Consider the following 26,116-nt stretch of genomic DNA (forward strand, 5'->3'; position numbering starts at 1 on the left):
GATGGTTTGCAGCTGTTCAGGAAGAATCTGCAGGACTTTAAGCGTTGTTTCGTCACTGTGGAAGACACAGGGATACATTACTATACTCCTGAGACCAAACAAGAATCCAGGCAATGGGTTACCAAGGGAGAATCTGCACCAAAAAAGGTAAAGACCATTCCTTGGTCCGGGAAGGTTATGGCGACTGTCTTTTGGGATTCGCAAGAGATAATCCTCATCAACTATCTGGAAAAGGGTAAAATTGTTACAAGTGAATATTATTCATCGTTATTGGATCGTTTGAAAACTGACCTGCAACAGAAACACCGGCGATTGGTCCACCACAAAAAGCCCTTTCCATCACGACAGTGCACCAGCATGCACCTCAGCAGTTGTGATCGCAAAATTAATGGAAATAGGATTCCAACTTGTTTCACTTCCTCCATATTCTCCAGACTTGGCTCCCTCGGACTACTATTTGTTCCCCAATTTGAAGAAATGCCTGGTGGGACAAAGATTTTATTCAAACAAGGAGTTGATTGCAGCAACTAATAGCTATTTTGCACTTGGACAATTCCTATTATTCGGAAGGGATCAACAAATTAGAATAGCATTGGACAAATTGTATAAGTCTAAAAGGAGACTATGTCAAAAAATAAAAAAGATTTGCTCCAAACATATAAGTAGTTTTTATTTTTGCATGGACTTTTCAAATGCCCCTTGTAAATTGAGTTGCACTTTACATAACTGTTTAGGGCAGTATGATTCAATATTATTATTATTAATCTCATATTTCTGTTTGCATTATTAGGCAGTGAATGGCCTTGGTGTGGATCGTCATCTGCTTGGATTGAAAATGATTGCAATTGAGAATGGATTAGATGTACCAAAACTGTTTCTAGACTCTGGCTACATTTGCAGTACCCATATGAAATTATCCACAAGTCAGGTTAGTAAATTTATCAGGTGATCAAAGCCCTGTTTTACTCTCTTCCTCTGTTTTCATTTAATTAATAACAAATTAGTTTACTTACATGATCAATAAACAATTTGTGAAAATATTGCTGGTAGCTACGTTATTTTTAATATTCACCAACCTTTTTCTTTAACTATTTTCATTATTTCTTAATTTGCACCTAGATGTCTTCACATTCTATTGCAATGGCATTTTTGCAGGTTGCAGCTCGCTGTGAAGCATTTATGTGCTATGCTCCTTTGGTGCCAGATGGTTATGGATGCTGCTATAATCCAAGAGACAAAGAGATATTTTTTGGCACATCTGCATTCAATTCGAGTCCTGAAACAAGTGCGCAAAAATTTAAAGAGGCTCTTGAACAGTCTCTCATTGACATGCAAAATGTATTACTTGCAAGTCAGTTGAAATCAAAACTCTAAAATATGAGAGAGAAGAAAGAAAGATTTATAAGATGTACAAAAGATAAGCATAACGTCATCTTGCTCTGGAAGCTATATGTCAGACAGAAATGGTAACTGATATATTTGTATATCTGTATCTATCTCAAGCACTGAAATATGCAGTCCACTGGGTCAATTTTTTCTGTGCCATCAGTATTTTTTAAAGTGTTATAGATTACCACACACATGAACAGTGGTTACCTGCATCAATAATTTTTTAATGAATGTTTTAAAAAGAAATTGAAGAATGTATTCTGTAATTGTCACTGTGCTTTGTACAATTGTTGTGGTAATTGTTTGTAACCTACAGAATAATGTTTTTGTAACTGATGCCATGAGATTTTATGAAGAGAATTATATTTAAATACTACTGCAACGACTGAATTTGTTATACATTTTATACGGTGTTGTAATTTTTATGACAAAGTTTATATTAAATAATCACTAACAACTGCAAATCATTTTATTCCACAATCTTATTCTTTTTTTGATAAAGAGGTGAGGAAGGAGGTTTGTGTGTGTGTGTGTGTGTGTGTGTGTGTGTGTGTGTGTGTGTGTGTGTGTGTGTGTTCTCAAAGTATCTCTGAAGTGCAACTGCAGTATGTACCGAAATTTATGAACTTTTCTCATATTTGCTTCACTTAAATTTATTATTTGATTGCCTTTAAACCAACTAACTTACTAAATAATTAATGCTGAAGTTCAGAAGCACACACATTATGCATTCCAGAGTTAATCAATTTACTTTTGGATTCCATCTTTTACCACAATACTTTTGTTACCTTAATTTTTATGAACTGAATGACACCATCAATTAAGAATTTGCATAGATTGTCATAAATGATTATACACCTAAAATACATCTTGAAAAGGGTTATTCCCAAACTGTTTTATGCGTCCACATTGGGAATAACCCCTTTTCAAGGCGTATTCTGGTAAAAGATAGAATCCAAAAGTATGTGACTAACTCTGCAATGTATAATGTATTTGCTTCTGAATCCAACCAAGATTCAGTTTCCGAAACTGAATTCCTTCATTCCCCAGTCTGTATATAGCACACCACACCCCACCCCAATGTAGTCAGTCTGCTACCAGATTTCAATACACACACAGTACCTGTGTATCAGAATCTTAATGTCATGTAATTTTGTGTGTCACCTTTTTGTGAATGAAGTCAGTGCATGCCTAAACTGTAGTCATGCGGTACTTAAAGAATACCATTGGCTTATATTGTATTAACAGCACAGTGTCAACTGTATAAATTTCTGTGCATTATGCAAGTTGCTGTGTCCACTAATTCTGTAATTTGAAGCTGACTTTGATATTCAGTATACTATGATTGTCTTGCCACTTTCAAACTCTTGTAGAAATATAAAAATGCTTTGCCAGTAAACAACCATATCATGTGTAAGCTGGAACTGGTAATCGTACTGTTTTTAATGACAAGAAGTGTGGGAAAAGTTGTATGGTGAACATTATTGCAAGCTTTCTCGTAATGCCAGTTTTGAAGAACTTCCTACAATAAAGCCCATTCTACATGGAACATTTGAGCTGGCAAGATTACCCGTGATGCACCATTTCCACCAGCGCCTACTGTGTAGATCGGGCGCACTTGCATGAGATTCAAATTTACACATATAAAGGGTACTTAAGCTACAAAATCAAATTTACACATATAAAGGGTACTTAAGCTACAAAATAAGGCTGTAAAATGAATGACAAAATTTTCTTCTAAAATTTCCTTCAAAATAAATTCAGGAACTAAACATATTAACAGTAGGATTACTGTAATTATTTATGTAAAAAGTAACAAAGTTAATATCAAGCCATACACCACATCTCAAAGGACTTAATCTTCAAGTAATGTTTCAGAACTGCCACATCTATACCTGCACTTTTCGGGGCATACATTTTCTAGTGTGGCTAAACGATAATGACTTCAGCTATTAACAATTCACATTATCTCTCTCCCGAACCATTATAAGATTTAAGTTTACAATATGTTAAGTAATTTTCTTTGCAAAGATTCAAATAGTCATCTCTAAAATGCATTTTCGTAGTAGTTTGTGCCACAGAATTCATGTGATTTTCTGTTTCACTGTAAGAAACACACTCAGCAATACATTTCTTCTCAGTAAAAGCTTATTATAAAGGCTTGTGAATTTACAATGATCTCTTGTTAATAATTCATGGCTTTCAGACTCTGACTTTAGGAATGGCATGATACAATGAAAATCTTCGAATACTGCTGACAAAGCACCCTTCTCAATAGAAAGCCAATGGATATGAAACAGCTTTTATCAACCCGTAATGCCTACAGCCACCAAAATGTTTTTAAGTTTTGCAGCTGTATGTGGTTTTTGGTAATTGTGTGAAGTTCATCTAACAAGCATTCAGAGCTATGAACAGCATTTACCTCACTAAAAACTTATTCAGAAACAAGATCCATCCTATGCGCCATACACTGTACACTAATCATGTGCAAGGGTATATTTCTCACAATTCTAGCTGCAACACCTTCTTTACCAGTAAACACTGCCACTCCATCTGAACCATCTCCTACAAGCTTTTTCTTGAACCATTTCCACACCTATGCCATCTTTTGAGGAAGCTTGAATAATTTTTTCTTCAATCGACTTTTTGTCAGCATTTTTCACAATACTGGTGTACAGAAAGAGTAGCATGCGTTAGTTTGTTCAGCCACATATGTAACCTATGAAATCGAGCAGTTTTCAGAAAAACAATCCACATAAATGAAAAAAAGATCAGTCAGTTTCAAAAAATTAACTAACTTTAAAAGTAACTGTTCTGCAGTTTCACGTAACTGATCCTATCTTTTCTGGAATAAGCCTTAGCAGTGGCGCAATTTCTCTCAATCATCACCTGAAAGTGCTGCTGTAGAATTTATCTGTGCACTAAATAGCCAGAAGCTTCTTTTGGCAGTTCAAAACTGTAAGTTCACCAATCTTTAATTGCATCCTCAAGTTCCTGTCGGTGATGACCAGGTCTTGTTGTAGTCTCTAGCAAAGTTTATACGCAAGTAGTTGACATGGACAAATATGTAGCTTAACAGTCAACTCTTCAGACAGCAAAAGTATGTATATCTCAGATGAAGTAATCATAGTTTGTTTCACATGTGATTAAGAAGAAAACTAAAATCCTAAGCAGATTCAGAAGGATGTAGGTTGCAGTAGGTACTGGGAGATGAAGCTTGCACAGGATAGAGTAGCATGAAGAGCTGCATCAAACCAGTCTCAGGACTGAAGACCACAACAACAACAACAACGGTCAAAAACATCAGTCCATTGAATCAAAACACTTAGTTTGGTGTCTATTGCTCATAGCTATAAAATATGTTCTCTTAGCCTGCATTAAACAAATGGGGAGGTGACACAAACGGTTCCCAAGGCTGGGCTAAAATACAGACTGAAGTTTTACCACACACAAGCTAAGAGCAGGATTGAACTACCACATATATTTATTATGACAGAACATTGGTTAAAAAAAATGAAATTAGTGTTTACAACATAGAGGACCATTAAAAAGTGGCTTACTTCTGCAGATGTCAACATGAAGGTGGAGGAGATGCAGTACAAGTACACAATGAAATGGATTGCATACCATGGGCAGTGGACAACTGTACGGAAATGCTACGTGAATCAACAGCAACACTGTTCAAAAAATTCTGGAACATTCGTGATTTTGCGCAAATGGTGTTTTGGAACGAAATCTGGTTGGCATCCCAGCACACGTCTGTGTTTAATGGGTAACTGCCAGAAGTTGCATTTCTGTATGTCTGTTAGTTATCATTAACTGCTGTTTTAAGTAGAATTTTGTGACACACAGTTTACGAATTTCGAGATGGCAGGGTTAGAGGAGCAATGCACCTGCATTAAATTTTGTGTGAAACTCAAGAAAACCTTTACAGACACACACCAAATGATGCAGGTAGCCTATAGTGATGAGTGCTTAAGCCATACTTGGTGTTATGAAAGGTTCATGTGGTTTAAAAATGGCCAGACGGGAGTTAAAGATGATCCTTGTTCAAGATGCCCTTCAACATCTACTGACAATGCTCATGTCAGGAACATCAACAAAATTGTGCGTGTCATCTGAAGACTGACTGTCCCAAGAGATTGCAGAAGAAAGTATCTTTCAATTGGATCCGGCCCTGAAATCCTGAAACAGCATCTTGGAATGCATTATGTTCTGCCAAGTTCGTTCCTCGGCTCATGAATCAAGACCAGAAAGACCTTTGGCTCCCAATCTGTGAAAAGCTTTTGGGTTGCACAAATGAGAACAAGATGTCGCTTAAGAGAACCATAACTGGCGATGAGGTGTGGCTCTATGGTTATGGTGTTGAGACCAAGGTTCAATCTTCACAATGAGTCGGCAAAGGTTCTCCAAGACCACAAGAAGCCTGAAAGGTCAGGTCAAATGTCAGATCCAACTGATAGCTTTCTTTTACTTTGAAGGATTAGTTCACCATGAATTCATGCCACAGGGACAAACTGTTAATCAATGTCACTATCAGGATGTGTTACAATGTCTGCAAGAAAATGTGAGAAGGAAATGGACTGAAATGTGGCGGGATAATTCATGGCTCTTGCACTTTGGTAATGCACCCAGACATTCATTCATACTGTTGCATGAATATTGCACACAAAATGAAATCACTGTGCTGCCTTATCCTCCATACTCTCCAGACCTGGCCCCTGCAGACTTTTTTATATTTCCAAATTTGAAAACCCCATTCAAAGGATGAAGAATTGTATCAAAAGATGAGATAAAAGAAAATTCGCAGAAAGCACTTCGCGTGATCAGCAAGAGGCATACCAAGACTGCTTCTGGAAGTGGAAATGGAGTTGGGAGTGGTACACCAATTGTAGAGAAGAGTATTTTGATGGAGACCATGCACAATAAGTAAAAGATAAGTGTAGAAAACTTTTGTGGACAAAGTTCCAGCAATTTCTGAATCAACCTTGTACATACAACATAGATGAAGTTTAGCGTGTGTAACTCAGGCAGTAGACAAATGAAAGAAAGTTTGTGGTATATTTCTTGACCTTTCAAAAGCTTTTGATTGTGTATGGCACAACTTATTAGAAAACTTAAGTGTTTTGGTACAAGGGGGGAAGCAGCTGATATCATAAAATTTTGGCGTCGATAGGTCACATCGATCACACGAAGCATGATCTTTGAACTCTAACTGCTCTGTTGAGCCGCCATGTTAATGTTCCAGTCAGATTTTGTACCTTGTACAGTGTACACGTGTATCTTTCTTTGTGCTGAAATATATATGTATAGACATTTTTGGGAACAGTTTCTCGTAGACAGTTATCTGTATTCCCGTTTCCCATGTTGGTGACCCTGATGTAATATATGAATGAACACACAACCTTCTGATCTGGAGCCACCCTTGTCGTCGTCCCCCCCCCCCCCCCCCCCTGGCCGTCTGCTAAAGCTACCTCCTTTATACGAGGACAAACCCATTTCATGGTTCGCACTTGTGGAGCACCTTTCCAAGTTACATCAGGTGACCGACGACAACTCTAAATTTCTATGTCTCGTCACGCTCCTCCATGACCACTCAGATATAATTTGTGACCTCCTTTCACCGCCGCCAAAATAAGAGTTCGCCAAGAAGACAATATTGGACCGACTTGCATGGTCGGGACAGGAATTAATAATCAAGATCCTGTACGAGGAACACCTGGGGGACCACACTCCGTCAAAACTCTGGCACCTCCTTCAGCTACTTGTGAGTGAACGCACGATGCCGGACGTTACCCTGTGGGCTGTATGGTCTGCGAAGTTACCTACCAACCTGCAGATACACCTGCTACCCCACTCCTTTTTGAGTGTATTGGCTCTTCCCTTCACATCGTATATCAGCTGTAAACACTACTGCGACAAAAACAATCACCACAGTGGTTGGCACTGTTTACCGGCCGTCTGCGGGCAAAGGCAGGGCTCCTTCCACCTCCACACCGTTTACTCCACCAGGCAGTACTCGTTCGCTCTCTCCTCTTTCTGAGCACTCAAGAATCGTACATGCACCATATGTCCCAGTTTACATTGTGGAACACGTCAACGAGTAAAAACCTCCTCTGTTGTCACAATCACCGCCACCACCACATCTGGCTCATCTGTGCCGTTGGTACCGCAAGATATTTGAGCGAGGTTATGCAAGGCGTCGAAGGCTTGTTGGCGTAATGTGGGAGTGAGCAAGTTCCGGTAGAAGAGTCACACCACACTTTGTCCCAAACGCCGGGAAACTTGGGTTTGGAAAACATAAGCGATGTCTGAGGACCCGTGAGGGAGGCTCGAGATTCCTTGTCAGAGGCCTGGAGAGCGGCGACGTTGGTCAAATTGACGATGCGTGAGACAGTCTAGGTCCAAGAAAAGAAATCAGCGGGGATTTTTTCCGTGTATGAATAGATATTTATGGGAACAATTTGTTGCGTATACAATTATCTGTATTCCCGTTTCCCATTTCCCATAAAATCATTCATGGAAAACAAAGATATGTGTGTTGAGATAAAGCAAAATGTGAACAATACGAACATCGACTCATATTTTGAATTTGTTAAATATGGAGTGCGTCAATGACCAGTGCTGGGCTCGCTGCTTTGTATTTTATATGTAAATGATATGACCAAAAATTAGGTGGAAATGCCATCATGAATGCAGATGACACTTCATTTGTTATAAGTAGTGTTTCAACAGACACTTACAAAAGCAAGTTTCTCTGAGAATGGGAAACGGAACAAATATTTCAGAGGAAACAATATCAATAAAACCACCTATACACAATGTCAATAAAACCACCTATACACAAATACATGCAAACAAAACGGTATTACTGTCAAGCTTGGAGACTTGGATCTAAAAGAGGCAGAAACTTACAAATCCCTGGGTTTAACAGTGGGCAGGTACTTGACATGGGAGATGTATATAAATTTGTCCTAAAGTGAGTTCAATTATATTTCTGATGAGAAAAATGTCAAGGACAATAAACACAGAAACATTGCTAACAATGTACTATGGGCTAGTTCATTCACAAATTTCATATGGCACCTGGTCTGGGGAAATTCTTCAAATTTACACATATAAAGGATACTTATGCTACAAAATAAGGCTATAAAGTGAATGACAAAATTATCTCCTAAAGATACCTTCAAAATAAATTCAGGAACTAAATGTATTAACAGTAGGGTCATTATAATTATTTATGTAAAAAGTAACCATGCTTCACTGTTAAACAGAGACATCTATAACTGCAACACAAGAAATAAAAACATTTATCATATTGAAGGAAATCAGCCCAGACTAACTGACAAAAAGGCTGTAAATGCAGGATGCCTTCTATACAACAGTTTGCCAAACTGTATAAAGATAACAGACAACATGTGTGCTTTCAAAAATAAACTAAAATGTCACTTGATTAAAACTTGTCCATACAATGTTAAAGAATACCTCGAAGCAAAAAATTAATGTAATGTTTCACATGTAACTGGGCAAATATGTAAAAAAAAAAACCTTTCAGAAAGTGTAAAGTGATTTTAATCTTTGGTAATTATGTATAAATGTCAACTTTTTTTAGATGCTTGCTTTTTAGATACTATTTTTGAAGAAGTTATATTATTTTTCTGATATTAGCATGTAGTTGTGTATTTTTGAAACTTGTAAATTCTCAGACTTCATGTAAACTTGTCCAGTACCATGATACAGAAAGGTCCATGGACATAAATAAATAAATAAATAGACTACAGAATGTTGTTCAACTTCTTTAATTTATAATATTTTATGAATTCTGTGGGTAAGAATGTCTGCCATTCACTGGCTAACAAGATTATTGTTATATTTTGTTTGTGTATTATTTCTCATGAGCACCATATATTAAAGTATGCAGTACTAATTTATGCCTACACAATGGGAATTCTGGGTTTATGACCATGGAACCTGTCTTGTAAGTTAAACATTAGTTTCTGAAAATTTGGTAATTTTTAATTAGGGATTCTTGCTCATCAATATGTATTTCACTATATTCAGAGAAATCAGACAATCAATAGTATATCAACAGATCATCGAAGTTTACAATAGTTCGGGTGTAATTGGCACTGAAAGTTTGGACCATGTGAAATCTTTAATTAACAATATCTTTTAAAACTAATTGATTTTGGGTAATGTAAAGACATTACTGAAACCAGGGAAAATATCTCTTTGATTTGGAAGTGGTCTTTTCTCCCAAATTTACCTATAAGCTCACAAGATCTTCCCTATGGTTAGATGTATGAAATTTTATAATTGCAATAACTTTTGATTGCCAGCATTTCTGATGAAACTAATTATCTCATTGCAACCAGGACAACAAACTGAATGCTGTGAAAAATAAAGTTTTGTGAGGGAATTTGTTCCTACAGTTTTGATTATTTACATAACATGTGCTTAATGTAGGAACTTTAGTATTGGAATTTTCAAGAGAAAATTAGGAAAAATTCTGCGTAGAGCTTAATACATGAAACTGGACTGCATTCAAAGTCAGATGGTAGGCATCAACCTGTTTTGTCACGGTAATAAAATTAATCATTGTTGCTGCAGTGTTATCTGCATAAAGATGTATTTGCATATATAAGCCATTCACAGTTTGTAGCTGTATAAATTCTGGACAGTCATGAAAACTCCATTCACTTTTTAAGGCCACACAAACTGATCGTTAACACTTTGACAGTTGCATCTCATTCTTCCTTCTGATTTTCTAAATATAGCTCACAAGCATTTTCTGTACATGTTTCTAAGAAATGATGTTTGCATACTTCTTTCTGCTGTACACAATCTGAATGAATAACACTTTTTTCACGTTTACATATGACAAGATTCTTTTGCTTATTCTTCTTTACTATCCCATTTCTTGATCAAGATAAATCATTAAATAAAGTTCTGAAGTTTTACATGCTTTCTAAGAATGTTTAATGCAAGCTCTGCACAACATCACTAGTCCATCTTTGACATTGGTAGTAGTAAACACCATCCATGGTCAATTTTTATGCAAGGCTGCTGGAAAGTTTTTCCTATTGCACTGTCACTCTTTGATGATGTATGCTCACCTTTGTCATGGCTTAAAACTTTATCTCTATCTTCATTAAAAGCTAAATGCTCCACCTCCAAGATCATCTCATCACTTCTAGTTAGTTTTCTTACGTTTTCCTGCACATATTCACTTACCAAATCTTGTGATATTGCCAAATCTGCTGATAGTGGTACTAAAATTATCAAGCTCAAAGAGATGGGTAAATAATCCACTTTTTGTATGTTTCATTGTGTCCATTTTCAGTGTTCACTCCTCTGTTTCAATAAATACACTGCCAACAATCATTGACATACTGTATTTGGTTTCCAAAAAGTGATCAGTTTGTGTTACAATATACTTTTCTGAAGTAGTTACTTATGTAAAAGCCTCCTTGCAACATAATTTGGCAGGGATAACTGTAAAATACCTTTAATGCTGTAACTATAAAACATATGACTACACCAATTACATGTGAACATGTTCAAAGGTGAATAACTATACTGTTCTATTCTATTCTAAAAGAAAAAAAAACCAGCGCACTGTTTTCACAATAACCATGCTAGCGATAGACATTTATTCGGTACTAGTGCTTTCTTTGCGATGATATTAGCGCGAATTGATGTTGGGTCAACAGCTTGCATTTACAGTTGCAGACCGCGGGAAGGGCTTTCCTCTCATAACAATAAGATGGAAAACAACGCATAGGGGAACTGATGTACGTCTCCCTGTTAATTGTTAAACTTTTTCTTTTCTTTTTGGTGTATTGTTGCGTCCTCTAAACACCAACACCCTTGTCGCAGCCCTTGCCACCATCCTGGTACAGCACTGCTTTTATTTATTTATTTATTTATTTATTCATCCGTGGAACAATATATATTGTATGGATGTCGTCAGTTTATAATACATGAGCACACATTTACATTTACAATGAAACAGATTTCTCATATTTTATAAGTAGTCATACACACATTTATAATTACATCATATTTTAGTGATAATGTCATATGTTGCTAATAATCTACACCTATGTTAAATATTCTTTTACAGTATAACAACTTTTACTTACTAAGAAGGTTTTAAGCTTTTGTCTGAAAGTGAGGGGCTCATTTATTTCTTTAATTTCCTGTGGTATTTTGTTATACAGTTTTATCCCATTATAAAATATACTTTTCTGCATCTTTGCCTTGTTCTTTCTATCTAGATGGAGGTGGTGACAAGATCTTGTTTCATGGTTGTGTATTAGGCTGCTTGTGTTATACATGTTGAGATTTTTCTTAATGAACATTATGTTCTGAAAGATATACTCACAAGACACGGTTAAAATGCCTAGCTCTCTAAATAATTCTAGGCAGTGGGCCCTGTTGTTGTCTTTATGCAGATGATACAGTTATCTATAATGAAGCACAGTGCAAAAGCTGTGCAAATATTCAGTCACGTCTTTACAACATTTCAAAGTGGGGAAGAGATTGGCAGCCTAATTGAGAAAATGTAGTATCCTGTGACTACAATATCAGTAAGTCACAATTGGAGTCGGTCCATTCCTACATATACCTGAGTGTAACAATTCGAAGGGATGTGACATGGTACAAGCCCTCAGACTCAGTCATAGGTAAAACAGGTGGCATGGTTCTACTCATTGGTAAAATGCTAGCGAAATGTATAACTGCTTACAAAACGCTAACATGACTCAGCATGGAATATTGCTCAAATATGTGGGATCCATACTAAATAAAACTAACAGGATATATTGGAGATGATACAGAAGGGACAGCACAAATAGTCACAGATTTGTTTGATCCACAAAACAGTGCCCCAGTGATTCTGAAAGAACTGAACTGGCTAACGCTTGAAGATTAACATACTACCCTGAATGGTTGTACAGACTTTAAGTGATGATCTAGGAATATACTACAGCCCCTACGTTCGCTCCCATAGTGCTCGCGAAAACAGGAATACGCTAATTACAGTGCGCAGATGCTTTGAGCAATCATTCTTCCCGCAGTCTGTACATGAAGCGAAAAAAGCCCTAATAACTGGTTCAATGGGAAGTACCCTTAGCCCTGCACCTCACAGTGATCTACATAGTACAGGTATGGTTGTAGATGTAAATTACTTTTTTTAAAATTTGTGTCGTTGATTGAAACAAATGCCTCTATCAAATTCGACAGAATTATAAAATCGTATTGTGACGCCCCGTAGTGAAGTTGCGAACAGTAGAATGCCATAGTCCAAATACGGCTGCTGCAAAATTTTATTCCCTCACATCTGCTATAGAACGTTTTCGTACAACACTTAAACTACACCTTGTTTCCATCTGCTCATACTGTTGTATATTATTGATACAGCACAAAATACAACCATTTTATCCTCTTCGCTGTTTATAGTGTAGTACCACGTAACTGTAAGATATAATACTACAAATACCAAATTTTTACGCCTCCTTCATTGTTACAGATGATAATAATAAAATGCAGAAATGTTTTTCGCAGGTGTGGACGGGGACTTGTCAACAAACATAGTTGAAAACATACTGCAGGCTTGGTCACGGGCAATGTTATGAAAGGAAACGTATTTTAAATACAGCGTAAAAGAGGCTTAAGAGTCATTTTTTAATTTGGTTTTAGAGATGATTTTAAATGTTCCTCGTCTGCATACGTATCACCAGGAAAGGCTAACACAAATCAAGTCATGTGTTCAATCAACTGGATAATACCAGTTCATTAAATTGGATGGCTGTCAGTAACGTAAATTCCAGAAGGCGCTCTGTCAAAGGCAGAGATTTTGTTAATCTTTTTGTATTTTTTCCTGCTGTGCCATTATTTTCCACCAGCAGAAGACCTGTCTAGAATATGTCTCTCATAAAAACTGCCCAATCGATTGGTATACATTCTGCCTTCAACCCTACTTTTTAACTGGATACTAACGAGGAAGCTTAGTATATAAACCGTCTCCTTATTCTCCTTGGAAACTCCACAATGCTGTTGAGACCTCTTTGATGCTACATCATGTACCAGCGTATTTAATACGTTTATGCGGCTGGTTCTGCGGATGGGTTGAAATCCAGGGATTATACAATGGAGGATTCGAAGTAAGTCCACAAAATGGCAATATATACTTGCAATCGGACAATACTCATTCAAGAGCTCCTCAGTTCTTTTCTTACTGTTACAACTGATGTTATATTTCCAGCACCGTAATATGATTATTCGTGGCGTAATCTCCTCTTAAAGTCCGCTTAACACATAAATATAGGTTAATCTGTCCCGTTGTACGAACTCTACCCCAAAAAATCTAGCACAGTTTGTTATGTAAATGCCTGAGCTACATCACAGGGCATTTCTAGCCTTATCATAGTTAGATTCGCTTACACAGAAATAATAGTATGGAAGTAAATAAATAAAGGTTCAGTTTCTACAATGGGACCACAATAATCGGGCAGATCCGATAATCTGGCAGGCATAAGAAATTTTATAGTATTTTTTATATCGGTGCGGTTGGCATTACAGTTTGGCGCCTTCAACGAACATGGATACAGTTCAGTACAGTACTCGTCAGTAAATACTGTCTGCCGCATTGAGTGATTATATTCTCACCAAGAATTCAATGGCACTTTAGTATTTTGCTAGTGTATACGATTCTTCGTACACCTAAACTTGGAGTGTTTCCTTGTGCATGAGAGCTGTGCGGTTTCATTAAATAGTTATTTTATGAAGTTGTTGCACTGTATCAGTATTCTTGTAAGGAGGTCGGACTACGGTTTGTTCACAAGGAGACGAACGAAGGCTCACTAGTAAGTCGCCAGAAGTCGGTCGACTTCGATTCGCTCATTTAACAACGTATCCGGCCGCTGCCAACCTCAGCGATCTAATCCGGAACCTTGCGTTGTTAATGTGTTGCAACTGCTAAGTCATTGTTGTGCCGTGTTGGGTTGTGACGCACGTTAATCCATACGTTGAGCGACGAAGCATTAGTAATAGTGTAATAGTGAAGCTCGTACAGTAGCATGTTCTAAAGACCGAATTAAGTTTCACTGTGTGTCCTGCGAAAAGAGGTTAAGTAGCGAAAATTTACATGAACCTGAAGTGCAGAAACACAAAAGTGATACTGAAGTGAACGGTGACGTAAAATTATTAGAATACTTGCAAAATATACTCAAGTTAACAAATAAAATATCGGAAGATCACCTATCAATGAATAAAAAGCTGGATACAATTATCAGTGCTGATTCTAAGATTGAAGAATTGCAGTGTCCAAAATATAACGTAAACATATGTGAAAAACCACTTGTAAACGGTGCTGACTCCTTGGAAAGTGGTTATAGCAAAGTAAGTGAATTTGTGCAGGAAAACATTGGTACTGCAAATGGTAAACAAACGGATTTGGCGGCAGATAAACATAAACACCATATTGTGGTTAATGTGCTGTGCAATCCGACTCTCACATCCAAAACAACTGTTGGTGATCGAGAAAACGGCGCTGATGAATGCTGTAATAATGTAAGTAGTGACAGAAACTGTTCAAATCCCTTTCTACAACAAGGAAAACAGATCATTCCAGACGAAAAATCTCCAGCCGTAAATTGTAACAAAACAGGATCTGGCGTTAATAAAGACGAAAATAGTCTCTACAACTCTGCAGATTCCTCAGAAAATAAACTCTCACCCAATACAGAGTGGCGTGTAGTAAGTTCTAGGAAAAGAAGTTTTCGCCATAGGGACAAGAAAACCCCAACAACTACTGCAGAACAACAAACAAATAATACAGCGCTAAATACAGATATACCATGCAAACTGCCACAGACAGTGACTATCAGATCAACTCCTCCAACCAATGCCATCTCAGTAGTTGGAAATTCAAGTGTTAGTGACAGGAAAAATAAAATAATAGGCACTGGTGATGACCAAGGAATGCTGTATGGGGAAAAGAGAGCATGGTTTCATTTAGGAAAGGTGAAAAGTGGAACGACAGCAGGAAACGTAATAAACTTTTTGAAGAAAATCCTACCAGGTCATAGCAATTTCACGTAGAAAAATTGAAATCTAAGGGTGTAAATAGTAGTTTTAAGATTGGTGTAGACTTTCATCTAAAAGACAAGCTAATGGACACTGCTGTATGGCCCAAAAATGTTGTAATTAAGCGTTTTTTGTTCCGGAGACCATCCGTTATGCCAATAAAATAGATTATGAAGTTAAAATCAAGGATCACTGCACAATAATGTTTCTAGTACTGAAAACAATATGCCTATAATCATTGCAAGTGTAAATGTGCAGTGCATAAGAACCAAAATGGATCTCCTATCATTTTTTATGAAAGAAATTAAACCAGATGTTTTATGCATTTGTGAACACTGGCTAGCTGAAGCAGAAGGTGATTTCTATAAATCTGTTGAATACTTAGACATGGCCAGTGCTTGGTATCGAAGAACTGCAACCCACGGTGGGGTCTCTGTGTATGCCAACAGAGATCATAGCATCAAGGAAATTGATTTAAGCAGTTTTTGTGTGGATTTTGATCTTGAATTAGCTGCACTGTTATTAACAAATATTGATTTAGTTGTTGTTTCTGTGTACCATTCACCAGATGGTGACTTCGAGAGTTTTATTGGACATATGGAGAACTGTTTGTGTTACCTAACAAGCCTAAAGTCAAAAATCGTTCTGTGTGGAGATTTTAACATACACATAGGTGATGGAGATGCCAGAGAGAGGGTCTTTATGAGATTAATTACCAGTTATGGGTTGTTTATTGCAAATAAGCTCCCAACAAGGGGTGGTGCATGCCTGGACACCATAATCACCAACCTCAACATCTGGGATTATAAACTCAGTGTAGTTGAACCTATGATAGCAGATCACTGTGCACTAGTAATGGAAACCAGTATGAGGAGCAAACCGCAGATAAGCACATGGCATTCAAATTACAGATTCAAAAGATTTGTTAAAGAAGAGAGACTAAATGATCTCAAAGAGGCTCTATCTTGTGTAAACTGGCAGCAGAAAATTGCAGAGTTAGTAGGCAGTGATTCCTTCTTAAAAGCAATATTTGATGACATGTTTCCGATAAGACCAATGAAGAATCCTCTGGACAAATCACAAGGCAGGCAGAAAGTTATCAATGTGAAACAATGGTACACCGCCGAGCTCAATAAATTGAAGTGTATTGTAACAATGGGCAAGGACCGAATGAAATCAGCTTTAGACATTCCAGCTAAAGAATTACATCACTGCAACTACCTAAAAGCCAAAAAAGCTTATAGGAAGGCAGTAGAAGAAGCAAAAAAGAAATATAATGATACATACATTAAAGAGGCCCAAAATCCTTGTAAAGCTGCCTGGAATCTTGTAAATGAGAACAGAAAGAAGACTACCTCCTGCTTAAATTCGTGTAGCCCTGATGACTTCAATGAATATTTTGTCAGAATAGTGGAAAAGACAGTGAGTGAAATTCCACACTCTGACCTAGATCCAACTGCAAACATAAGAAATGCAGACAGTTGCAGTATTCAAAACTGGAAGGAAGTACACCCTGAAGACATGATAAAAATTGTGAACTCCTACAAACACTCAAAAAGTGTAGACATCTATGGCATGTCCTGCACACTGCTAAAGAAAATTATTGCAGAATTAGCTCAGCCACTAGCCATAGCAATAAACAAATGTCTATCTTCTGGTGTCTTCCCAGACTTCCTTAAACTGGCGTGCACAGTACCAATATATAAGAAGGGGGATCCTTGTGAGGTGTCCAGCTTCAGACTAATCTCAGTGGTACCAGTACTAGCCAAAGTTACTGAGTCTGTGATGCACCGCCAGGTACTGAATTACTTTAAGGAAAACAACTTATTCCAAAACACACAGCACGGATTCCGCAAAGGGAGATCAACAGTGACAGCCACACTGGACTTATTAAAAACAATTCGACAGAGTTTTGAAGAGAGAGAGAGAGAGAGTGTGGCACTGACACTCTGTGACCTCAGCAAAGCCTTTGACTGCATCTCACACACAACACTAACAGCCAAGTTAAGATGCTATGGTGTAGGAGGTGTTGTTCTATCAACACTCCAATCTTATGTGGAAAACCGAAAGCAGGTAGTATCAGTGCATGGAGCAACTTCTCTTGAACAAAAACTGGAACATGGAGTGCCCCAAGGATCAGTCTTAGGACCTCTCCTATTCCTCATATATGTCAATGATATGAGCTGTAATAGTCAAATGTTGCAGTTTGCAGATGATACTACCCTTATTGCCAAAGGACATACAGCCGCAGAAGCTCTTGGTGCATCAAATTTGATGTTTGAAGAAATAAAAGAATGGTTCGTAATAAACAAAATGAAGGTCAATGAAGAAAAAACCCAACATTTGATATGCAGTCTAACCAACATTGAAGACCAAGAAAACATGGAGACTGTCAGACTACTGGGCTTCAAGATTGACAGCAAACTCTCCACGAATGATCACACTGCATATGTATGCACCAAACTTTCTCGTGTGATATACCTCCTGAGGAAGCTGAAGAGGGTAATAACTGACCAGTTTCTCACAATAGTCTACCATGCACTCTTCCACAGCCACATTAGCTATGGACTGTTGTTGTGGGGACACTCCTCAGGCAGCAAAGATGTGTTGCTATTACAAAAAAAAGCCATCAGGATCATATCCTCTAGCAAAAGACTGGACCACTGTAAGCCTATTTTCACCAGGCTAGGCATAATGACTGTCTTTAGCCAGTATGTGTATTTCTGCCTCATGTATATAAAAGAAAATCAAGGGAATTTTAGCATAAGACAAGAAATACATAATCATGACACTCGCTGTAAGAGGAACATTGAAGTGCCAAGGTGTCGCCTATCAAGTACACAAGACAGCTTTCCAACAGTCGCCCTAAAAATGTACAATCAACTGCCTCCAGAAGTGAAATCCCTGCTACCTGAATTATTTCGGAAAAAAATTGCTCAGGACTTGAAACAACATCTACTATATTCATTGGAAGAGTTTTTCAACAGTGGCTCTACTGAATGGACAAAATAATAAATATTGTTATGTTTTATATATAATTTTGCCTAAATTTAATCTTCTTCTTATGTTAACTACACATTTAATTTTGTGTTTTACTTAAAGTACATATTTTGCCAAAATGAAACTTTGTGTGTGTGACATTTTGCTTTATGGTATTTTCATTTGCTGCTATGAAGTTTTACTTTCCTGTTTAGTTATATTTCATTCCCGCTATGTTCTATGTGTTTTTGTGCACTGCATAAATATTTTCTTTTGTTTGTCATATAAATTTTGTATATGGTGTTGTATAAATGTTAGTTGATAAACATTGTATTTTGTGACGCAGTCTGTCCAGCCATGGCTGGCAAATGACGAAGATATAGTAAAGTAAAGTACCCTTTCCACCCGTCGGAGTAGCGTAAGCGGTAGTACTTTGTGGTGTGGAGCAAGAAAATAATTAAGCTTTCATTAAATATTGCGAGCAGAGCCAAGATAAAAAGTTGCTCCATACACCGTCTCACAGCCGATGAGGAAAGTACACAGAAACAAGGTTAGCACTGTGAAAAGAATTTGGAAATTTTGCAGAGGTAATTATGGGAAATCACCACAAACTACCGTCAAAAAGAGATAAATTTAACTTCAAATTATTCCTTTGTACAGTTTTTGAAACTGCCTTCCCCTGTCTGAGTTACTTTACAGTGACAATTTTGTTTGTGTGTGTGTTAAACAACCGATAGTAATTGTAGGAATTCCTCGTATTGTTTCCCTTACAGAGAGACTTTTTTAAACGACATATACAGTTGCGTAAGTTAGGATCACAAGTTTTACTAGTCCTACACCTCGCAATGGTTTACTGTGGTGGACTGTTGGTATCGACTGATTAAAAAAAAAAAAATCCCTCTTATCCTTTACACGACTAAAGCCGCAACAGCAATGGCGATTATTGCCACAACTTAAGTTTTACTACCGGCTTCTTTTAATTTCTAATTGTCTATATGAGAATGGATACAGGGTTAGTAGCAAAAAGTGCCATTATTCAACACGAAACTAAACAGTTTCCATTTCATGAATCCTTGTAACCTTTTGTTATGGTACCCTGTCTCAGTTCTTACTTTTGTAGACATGCAATACATAGCCCTTAACAGCTGGTACGTAGGACAGTAGATGACACACTCAACGCAACTTGCAGCATCAGTAATTGACAAGTGAGTGCAAGATAGTGGCAGCACTGCATTCCGTAAGCGCAGCTGTTAGGCTGTGTCCTACGTGAGCAACAGAAGCGATCGACAGTGCGCGACTTCTGGATACGTGATACGCCAGCGACAAGCCGCAGCATCAGGCGAAAAGCCAGGGTATCCTGCGTCCGATCGACAGTGCGCGACTTCTGGATACGTGATACTCCAGCGACAAGCCGCAGCATCAGAAGAAAAGCCAGGGTACCCTGCGTGCGAGTGACCATGTTGCGTTACAAGAGGGCTGCTTAGAGCCAACCAGCTGTTTCTATAAAACGGCGCCCCTAACCTGTAGAATACATGAAGTTCCTAATAAGTTACAATGAACCATGAAATTTTACGGATATTTGATGTTGCGAACATAATTCATCAGCTGTCAGTGTTAAGGCCAAGCGTTTCAATTAATCTAAATAGTCTCAAAGTAAAGCATACAAAATTTTGTGGAATACTGTAGAGTAAGGCTACAAAATTAGGTTTACTTAAGAAAATGAAACGAAAAGAGATGATGTGCATGAAATTTACAAAGGGAGGAATCCCCATGGAGAATTTCATAAAAAATGGCTCTGAGCGCTATGGGACTTAACTTCTGAGGTCATCAGTCCCCTAGAACTTAGAACCACTTAAACCTAAGTAACCTAAGGACATCACACACATCCACGCCCGAGGCAGGATTCGAACCTGCAACCCTAGCGGTCGCGCGGTTCCAGACTGTAGCGCCTAGAACCGCTCGGCCACTCCCGCCGGCAATTTCATAAATATCAACTATGAAGGTCACCATACAAATTCTTTGAATACAAGTAAATGAGCAGAGAAGCATTCGACTATATCATCAATTAATTAAATACGAATGTTTTTCATGTGATCAAGACCTTTTAACAGCCAATAAATGCGGAAGAATGACTGACTACATGACTGAATACCCTAAATAGCTGCATAAGTACGCAAATTGATTCCACTATACAGGTTGTTACAAAAAGGTATGGCCAAACTTTCAGGAAACATTCCTCACACACAAATAAAGAAAAGATGTTATGTGGACATGTGTCCGGAAACGCTTAATTTCCATGTTAGAGCTCATTTTAGTTTCGTCAGTATGTACTGTATTTCCTCGATTCACCGCCAGTTGGCCCAACTGAAGGAAGGTAATGTTGACTTCAGTGCTTGTGTTTACATGCGACTCATTGCTCATCAGTACGTAGCATCAACAGATTAGTGTTCATCACGAACGTCAGTGCAATGTTTACAAATGCGGCGTTGGCAGATGCCCATTTGATGTATGGATTAGCACGGGGCAATAGCCGTGGCGCGGTATGTTTGTATCGAGACAGATTTCCAGAACGAAGGTGTCCCGACGGGAAGACGTTCGAAGCAATTGATCGGCGTCTTAAGGAGCACGGAACATTCCAGCCTATGACTCGCGACTGGGGAAGACCTAGAACGACGAGGACACCTGCAGTGGACGAGGCAATTCTTCGTGCAGTTGATGATAACCCTAATGTCAGCGTCAGAGAAGTTGCTGCTGTACAAGGTAACGTTGACCACATCACTGTATGGAGAGTGCTACAGGAGAATCAGCTGTTTCCGTACCATGTACAGCGTGTGCAGGCACTATCAGCAGCTGCTTGGCCTCCACGGGTACACTTCTGCGAATGGTTCATCCAACAATGTGTCAATCCTCATTTCAGTGCAAATGTTCTCTTTACGGATGAGGCTTCATTCCAACGTGATCAAATTGTAAATTTTCACCATCAACATGTGTGGGCTGACAAGAATCCGCACGCAATTGTGTAATCACGTCATCAACACAGACTTTCTGTGAACGTTTGGGCAGGCATTGTTGGTGATGTCTTGATTGGGCCCCATGTTCTTCCACCTACGCTCAATGGAGCATGTTATCATGATTTCATACGGGATACTCTACCTGTGCTGCTAGAACATGTGCCTTTACAAGTATGACACAACATGTGGTTCTTGCATGATGGAGCTCCTGCACATTTCAGTCGAAGTCTTCGTACGCTTCTCAACAGCAGATTCGGTGACCGATGGATTGGTAGAGGCGGACCAATTCCATGGCCTCCACGCTCTTCTGACTTTCATTTATGGGGCATTTGAAAGCTCTTGTCTACACAACCCCGGTACCAAATGTAGAGACTCTTCGTGCTCGTATTGTGGACGGCTGTGATACAATACGCTGTTCTCCAGGGCTGCATCAGCGCATCAGGGATTCCATGCGACGGAGGGTGGATGCATGTATCCTCGCTAACGGAGGACATTTTAAACATTTCCTGTAACAAAGTGTTTGAAGTCACGCTGGTACGTTCTGTTGCTGTGTGTTTCCATTCCATGATTAATGTGATTTGAAGAGAAGTAATAAAATGAGCTCTAACATGGAAAGTAAACGTTTCCGGACACATGTCCACATAGCATATTTTCTTTCTTTGTGTGAGGAATGTTTCCTGAAAGTTTGGCCGTACCTTTTTGTAACACCCTGTATATTAAGCAGCTGTGCCGTAGCAGTAGCGTTATGGACAGTGATTACATACTTCGACAAGATCACTGGTTCGATTCCAGCTTTATATTATATTTTAACTGACTCAGCTACAATTCTGTACACTAAGTTTTATGTACACTGTTTTCACTGCATTGCTAAGTATATTTTTAAGATCTTGCCAAAGAACATGATCTTTAACTGTATACACACCTATCCCAGTATATCACACACATTAAGTTCCTAAGAAATTACAATGAACCCTGAAATTTTACAGATATTTGATGTTGCGAACATAATTCATCAGCAGTCAGTGTTAAGGCCAAGCGTTTCAATTAATCTAAATAGTCTGTAAAAGTAAAGCATACAAAAGTTTTGAGAAGAAAGTCAAAAGTTTTGTGTAATGATTTGTCTAAAAAATATGAAATAAAAAATATTAGGGAAACGTCTGGTGCACCTAATTTTCTGTTTATGATTTCGAGCATCATTCAAAGGCATGTAGAACGTTTCTCTGTGACCTACTTATTTCGTTTTCACAAATAATTTCATAAAATATTCATTCCACTGATTTGTTTCATTTTTTATTTTCAAGTTTTATTCAGAAAGCATGATCTTACTGACTCCTCGTTTGCCTTCCTAACGTACTTGATTCGAAAGAAGCCTTTTTGACATTCACATATCGCACCAATGTATCTTTTCATGTGCAAAATAGCTAGGCCTTGAACAGATGAAATTTTTGACACTTCATTTACATAGCTTGGCAGTAGAGGTGAACATGTTACGCTTTTAACCCGCCCATGCTTGCCCGGTGGCCAGGCGGGCAGGCCGCCGCGCGTTGTCAACAGAACGGGCAGGCTGCTTCACTCCCAGCCAAGCCAAGCACAACCCAACCCGGGCAGGCTGCAGGAAACTTGCTTGCCTTCCCATGTTACTGCCGAGCTGCGCTACGCAGCCGTTTAGTCTGCGCGCTTCATTGTCGTACTATGAACGTTAATTAAAAGTTTTTATTTTACCTGAGCACCAAAAGACAAACCCTAACATTATATATATATTAATTTCAGGTCAAAAAATATTGGGTTTTATTTGTACATTCTTCCTTTACGCGTATATTTCGGGCTTATTATCTATGTAAATAAAAATGAATTGCCAAATGCGTTGATAAGCGTAAAACTCGAGAACGGCTGGACCAATTCGGCAATTTTTTTTGCTGTGTTCGTAATTCTCAGGACAAGGTTTTTATGAAATAAAATTTTTCGAAAATCGACCGAAAAATTGTAAAATTTGAGAAAAACTGAAAGTGTGTTTTCATTGTGTCCGTGTGTTTGTATTGCATACAATCTTGATGAAATTTTGCATACTATACCTTGAAACCAAGAGGAAGGTCACAGTCTACTTAAAATTTCGTAGGGTGCATGGCAGAGGTTACTTTACCTAACGGAATTCGACAAATTGTACGTTTTTATTCCGATCTTGATGAAATTTGGCATACTTGATATTCAAAGAGGATGAAGGGCGCTGTCTGCTTAAAATTCTGAATGGTACATGGCGGAGGGTACTTTACTTACACACTTCTACACCAACCTACAGTTTTATTCCGATCTTGAAGAAATTTTGCACACTTGACCATCAAGAGGAACATTACTGTCTACATAATATTTCGGACAGTGCATGGAAAAGAGTACCTTACAAAAGATTTTGACATCGTTTGCGGGTTACCATGAAATCCTTCTCCCTCTATACTGCTAAATGGTCTCAGGTCCTTAGCACACATTTCGACGCCATTTTCGGCCACTAAATCTTTGTCCTCTTTCAAGAAATTTCCGGAGTGAGGGAACTGCTTGTCAAATTTGCACACATGTCATAACATACTTGAGGTTCCTAAATAAGTACTTAAGAGCTTTTTACATAGTTTGCGTCTCGCGGTTCTAGGCGCGCAGTCCTGAACCGTGCGACGTTTCCTATGGGGCACTTGTGCTCTGTTTCGTTACCAGCATGTATTCGCCAGTTGCCAATTTTTTTTCAATCTCACTAAAGTCCGACCTATTCATTGTGCTGCCCACACCGTTGCGATAAATGTACTGCGGGCTAACTACCTGGCTACTCTAGTCACGGTAGCTTGACAGCGCAACCTGTTGTCAGGCGCAGCAAGCTGAGCGGGTCCCGTGAAGCTTGGCAGGCCTGCGGGAACCCAGGTAGCCCGGGCTTGCGGGAGCCCAAGTCGGTCGCATTACCCACTATGCCTCAGTACATGCTTACTCTTGTGTTTACGTCGCGGCAGGCTGACCTGCATAAATGGTTGCAGAGGAGCTAGGGGCAAGCAGGCTGCAATGGGAATTTGTACACCTCTGCTTGGCAGCAGCTTTTCGTGAAATATTTCAATTTTTCCTCAGCTCATTAATTAAGTTTTCGTTAATTACCCTGATTACTTTCAAGCAAATCTAGACCTCACCCTTGCCACTTTGATACCCTGTTTATTGTTTCTCTCCCTTTGTTTGGCTATGAAAATTCGGACAAAACCCTACGGTGTAATTTATAGGGAATCTTGTTTTCGCTCTGCTCATGCGTTTATAAAAACGTATCGCGTGCTAATCATACAATAACATAGTTCTTTTTATGTGCTGCCATTTCCAAAAATTGTCCTTTCGATATCTTGAACCTTTTATGAGATACGACGATTTTTAAAACCACTTGATTCCTGAAGCGCTGGAAAGAATGAAGAGAGATATCATTCCAGTCTCAACTTTAAATACAATTTAGATATATTGGTTACATTTCATAGGCATTAATGTATGGCCTTAAATGAATTACACGAAAGTCTACCCATTGTGATTTTACCATTACAAATTCTTAAAAATTCCGTGCAGCCATGTACTCAATTTCATGCGGCACAGTAACTATGACAAATAACGTAAATAAATTCAGACCTGTATCGTTTAAAGATATCAAGCTATAATATGTGAAAGAACCAAATTTTTTCACGAAATAGTTTTCTTAAAATCGGATGATAAGTATTTCATAACTGCCATCGCGTCCGCTCCACTGCTTTACCGAGAAGACACGTGGCTGTCGCTCTTGCGCGTGCTGCAGTGACAAGCGTCGCCAGTTGCAGTGGGAGACAGGCGGCGATACAGATGTCGCTCACATAGGACACTTCCGTAACAATACCTGTGTGTTTTGTCGCATGAAGCTGTTGCGCGGTGTCGGTCGCTTCTGTCACTGACGTAGGATGCGGCCTTTACCCCTTCACTGCCCATCACCCGCCACAGACTTGCATGCTTAGAGTCACTGGGCAGAACTCGCTTCTTTTGCTCCGCCCCTCCCCTTCCCCCACCCCCTCGAACCAATCTTAGAATTCATTCTTATTCTTGCACTACCCTTAGGCCCATCCCACAACCTCTCCCCGGAGCCCACCACTCTCCCCACCCCTACCATTCCCTGCACTCCAACCATCTACATGCTTCCTGAAGTCCATAAACCGAACCACCAGGACGACGCATTGTGGCCGTTACTGAGAGAATCTCTGCTCTTGTAGGCCAACACCTACAGCCTATTACCCTCAACCTACCCTCGTATACAAAAGATACCATCCATTTCCTCCACGAAGTGTCCACAGTTAGTGTACCTTTACAGGGTGTATACGACCCAGGACAACCGGGAGATCTGGGAAAAGCCCAGGAATTTTTTCATCCAGGAGAAAAGTGGGAAAAACCCGGGAATTTTTCATTGTTTTAGTTTTGAGTTAAATTTTTGTAACTTTAACTGGTAAGAACCAATACTCTAACAAAGAATAGTACCGTATCTCGCTACTGCGGAATAATACTGCAGCAATAAAAAACGAACGAGAGGAAAAAAACCAAAATAAAACTTAAGTTGCAAGGGAAATACACTGTATACAACAACAAAACACAGTGTTCATACAAGCATCTGCCAACAGCAA

At 38.7% G+C, this 26,116-nt stretch overlaps 2 protein-coding genes across 4 annotated transcripts in view; both read left to right on the forward strand.

Annotated features, from left to right (window-relative positions):
* LOC124615319 (carnitine O-acetyltransferase-like) overlaps nucleotides 1-1,853 on the forward strand; it is a 103,132-nt gene extending 101,279 nt beyond the window's left edge. For all 3 annotated transcript variants that reach the window (XM_047143118.1, XM_047143119.1, XM_047143120.1), the window contains exons 13-14: nucleotides 791-928; nucleotides 1,156-1,853. In XM_047143118.1, the coding sequence (XP_046999074.1) occupies nucleotides 791-928; nucleotides 1,156-1,374 (357 nt within the window). In that variant the 3' untranslated portion in view covers nucleotides 1,375-1,853. The remainder of the gene's footprint in view (nucleotides 1-790; nucleotides 929-1,155) is intronic.
* A 12,877-nt stretch (nucleotides 1,854-14,730) lies between these two features.
* The window catches only part of LOC124616744 (armadillo repeat-containing protein gudu-like), a 159,061-nt gene continuing 147,675 nt past the window's right edge, over nucleotides 14,731-26,116 (forward strand). The window contains exon 1 of the mRNA XM_047145113.1: nucleotides 14,731-14,964. Within this exon, the coding sequence (XP_047001069.1) occupies nucleotides 14,831-14,964 (134 nt within the window). The 5' untranslated portion in view covers nucleotides 14,731-14,830. The remainder of the gene's footprint in view (nucleotides 14,965-26,116) is intronic.

This window comes from Schistocerca americana, chromosome 5, assembly GCF_021461395.2.
Source record: "Schistocerca americana isolate TAMUIC-IGC-003095 chromosome 5, iqSchAmer2.1, whole genome shotgun sequence".
NCBI classification, from domain to species: Eukaryota; Metazoa; Arthropoda; class Insecta; order Orthoptera; family Acrididae; genus Schistocerca; species Schistocerca americana.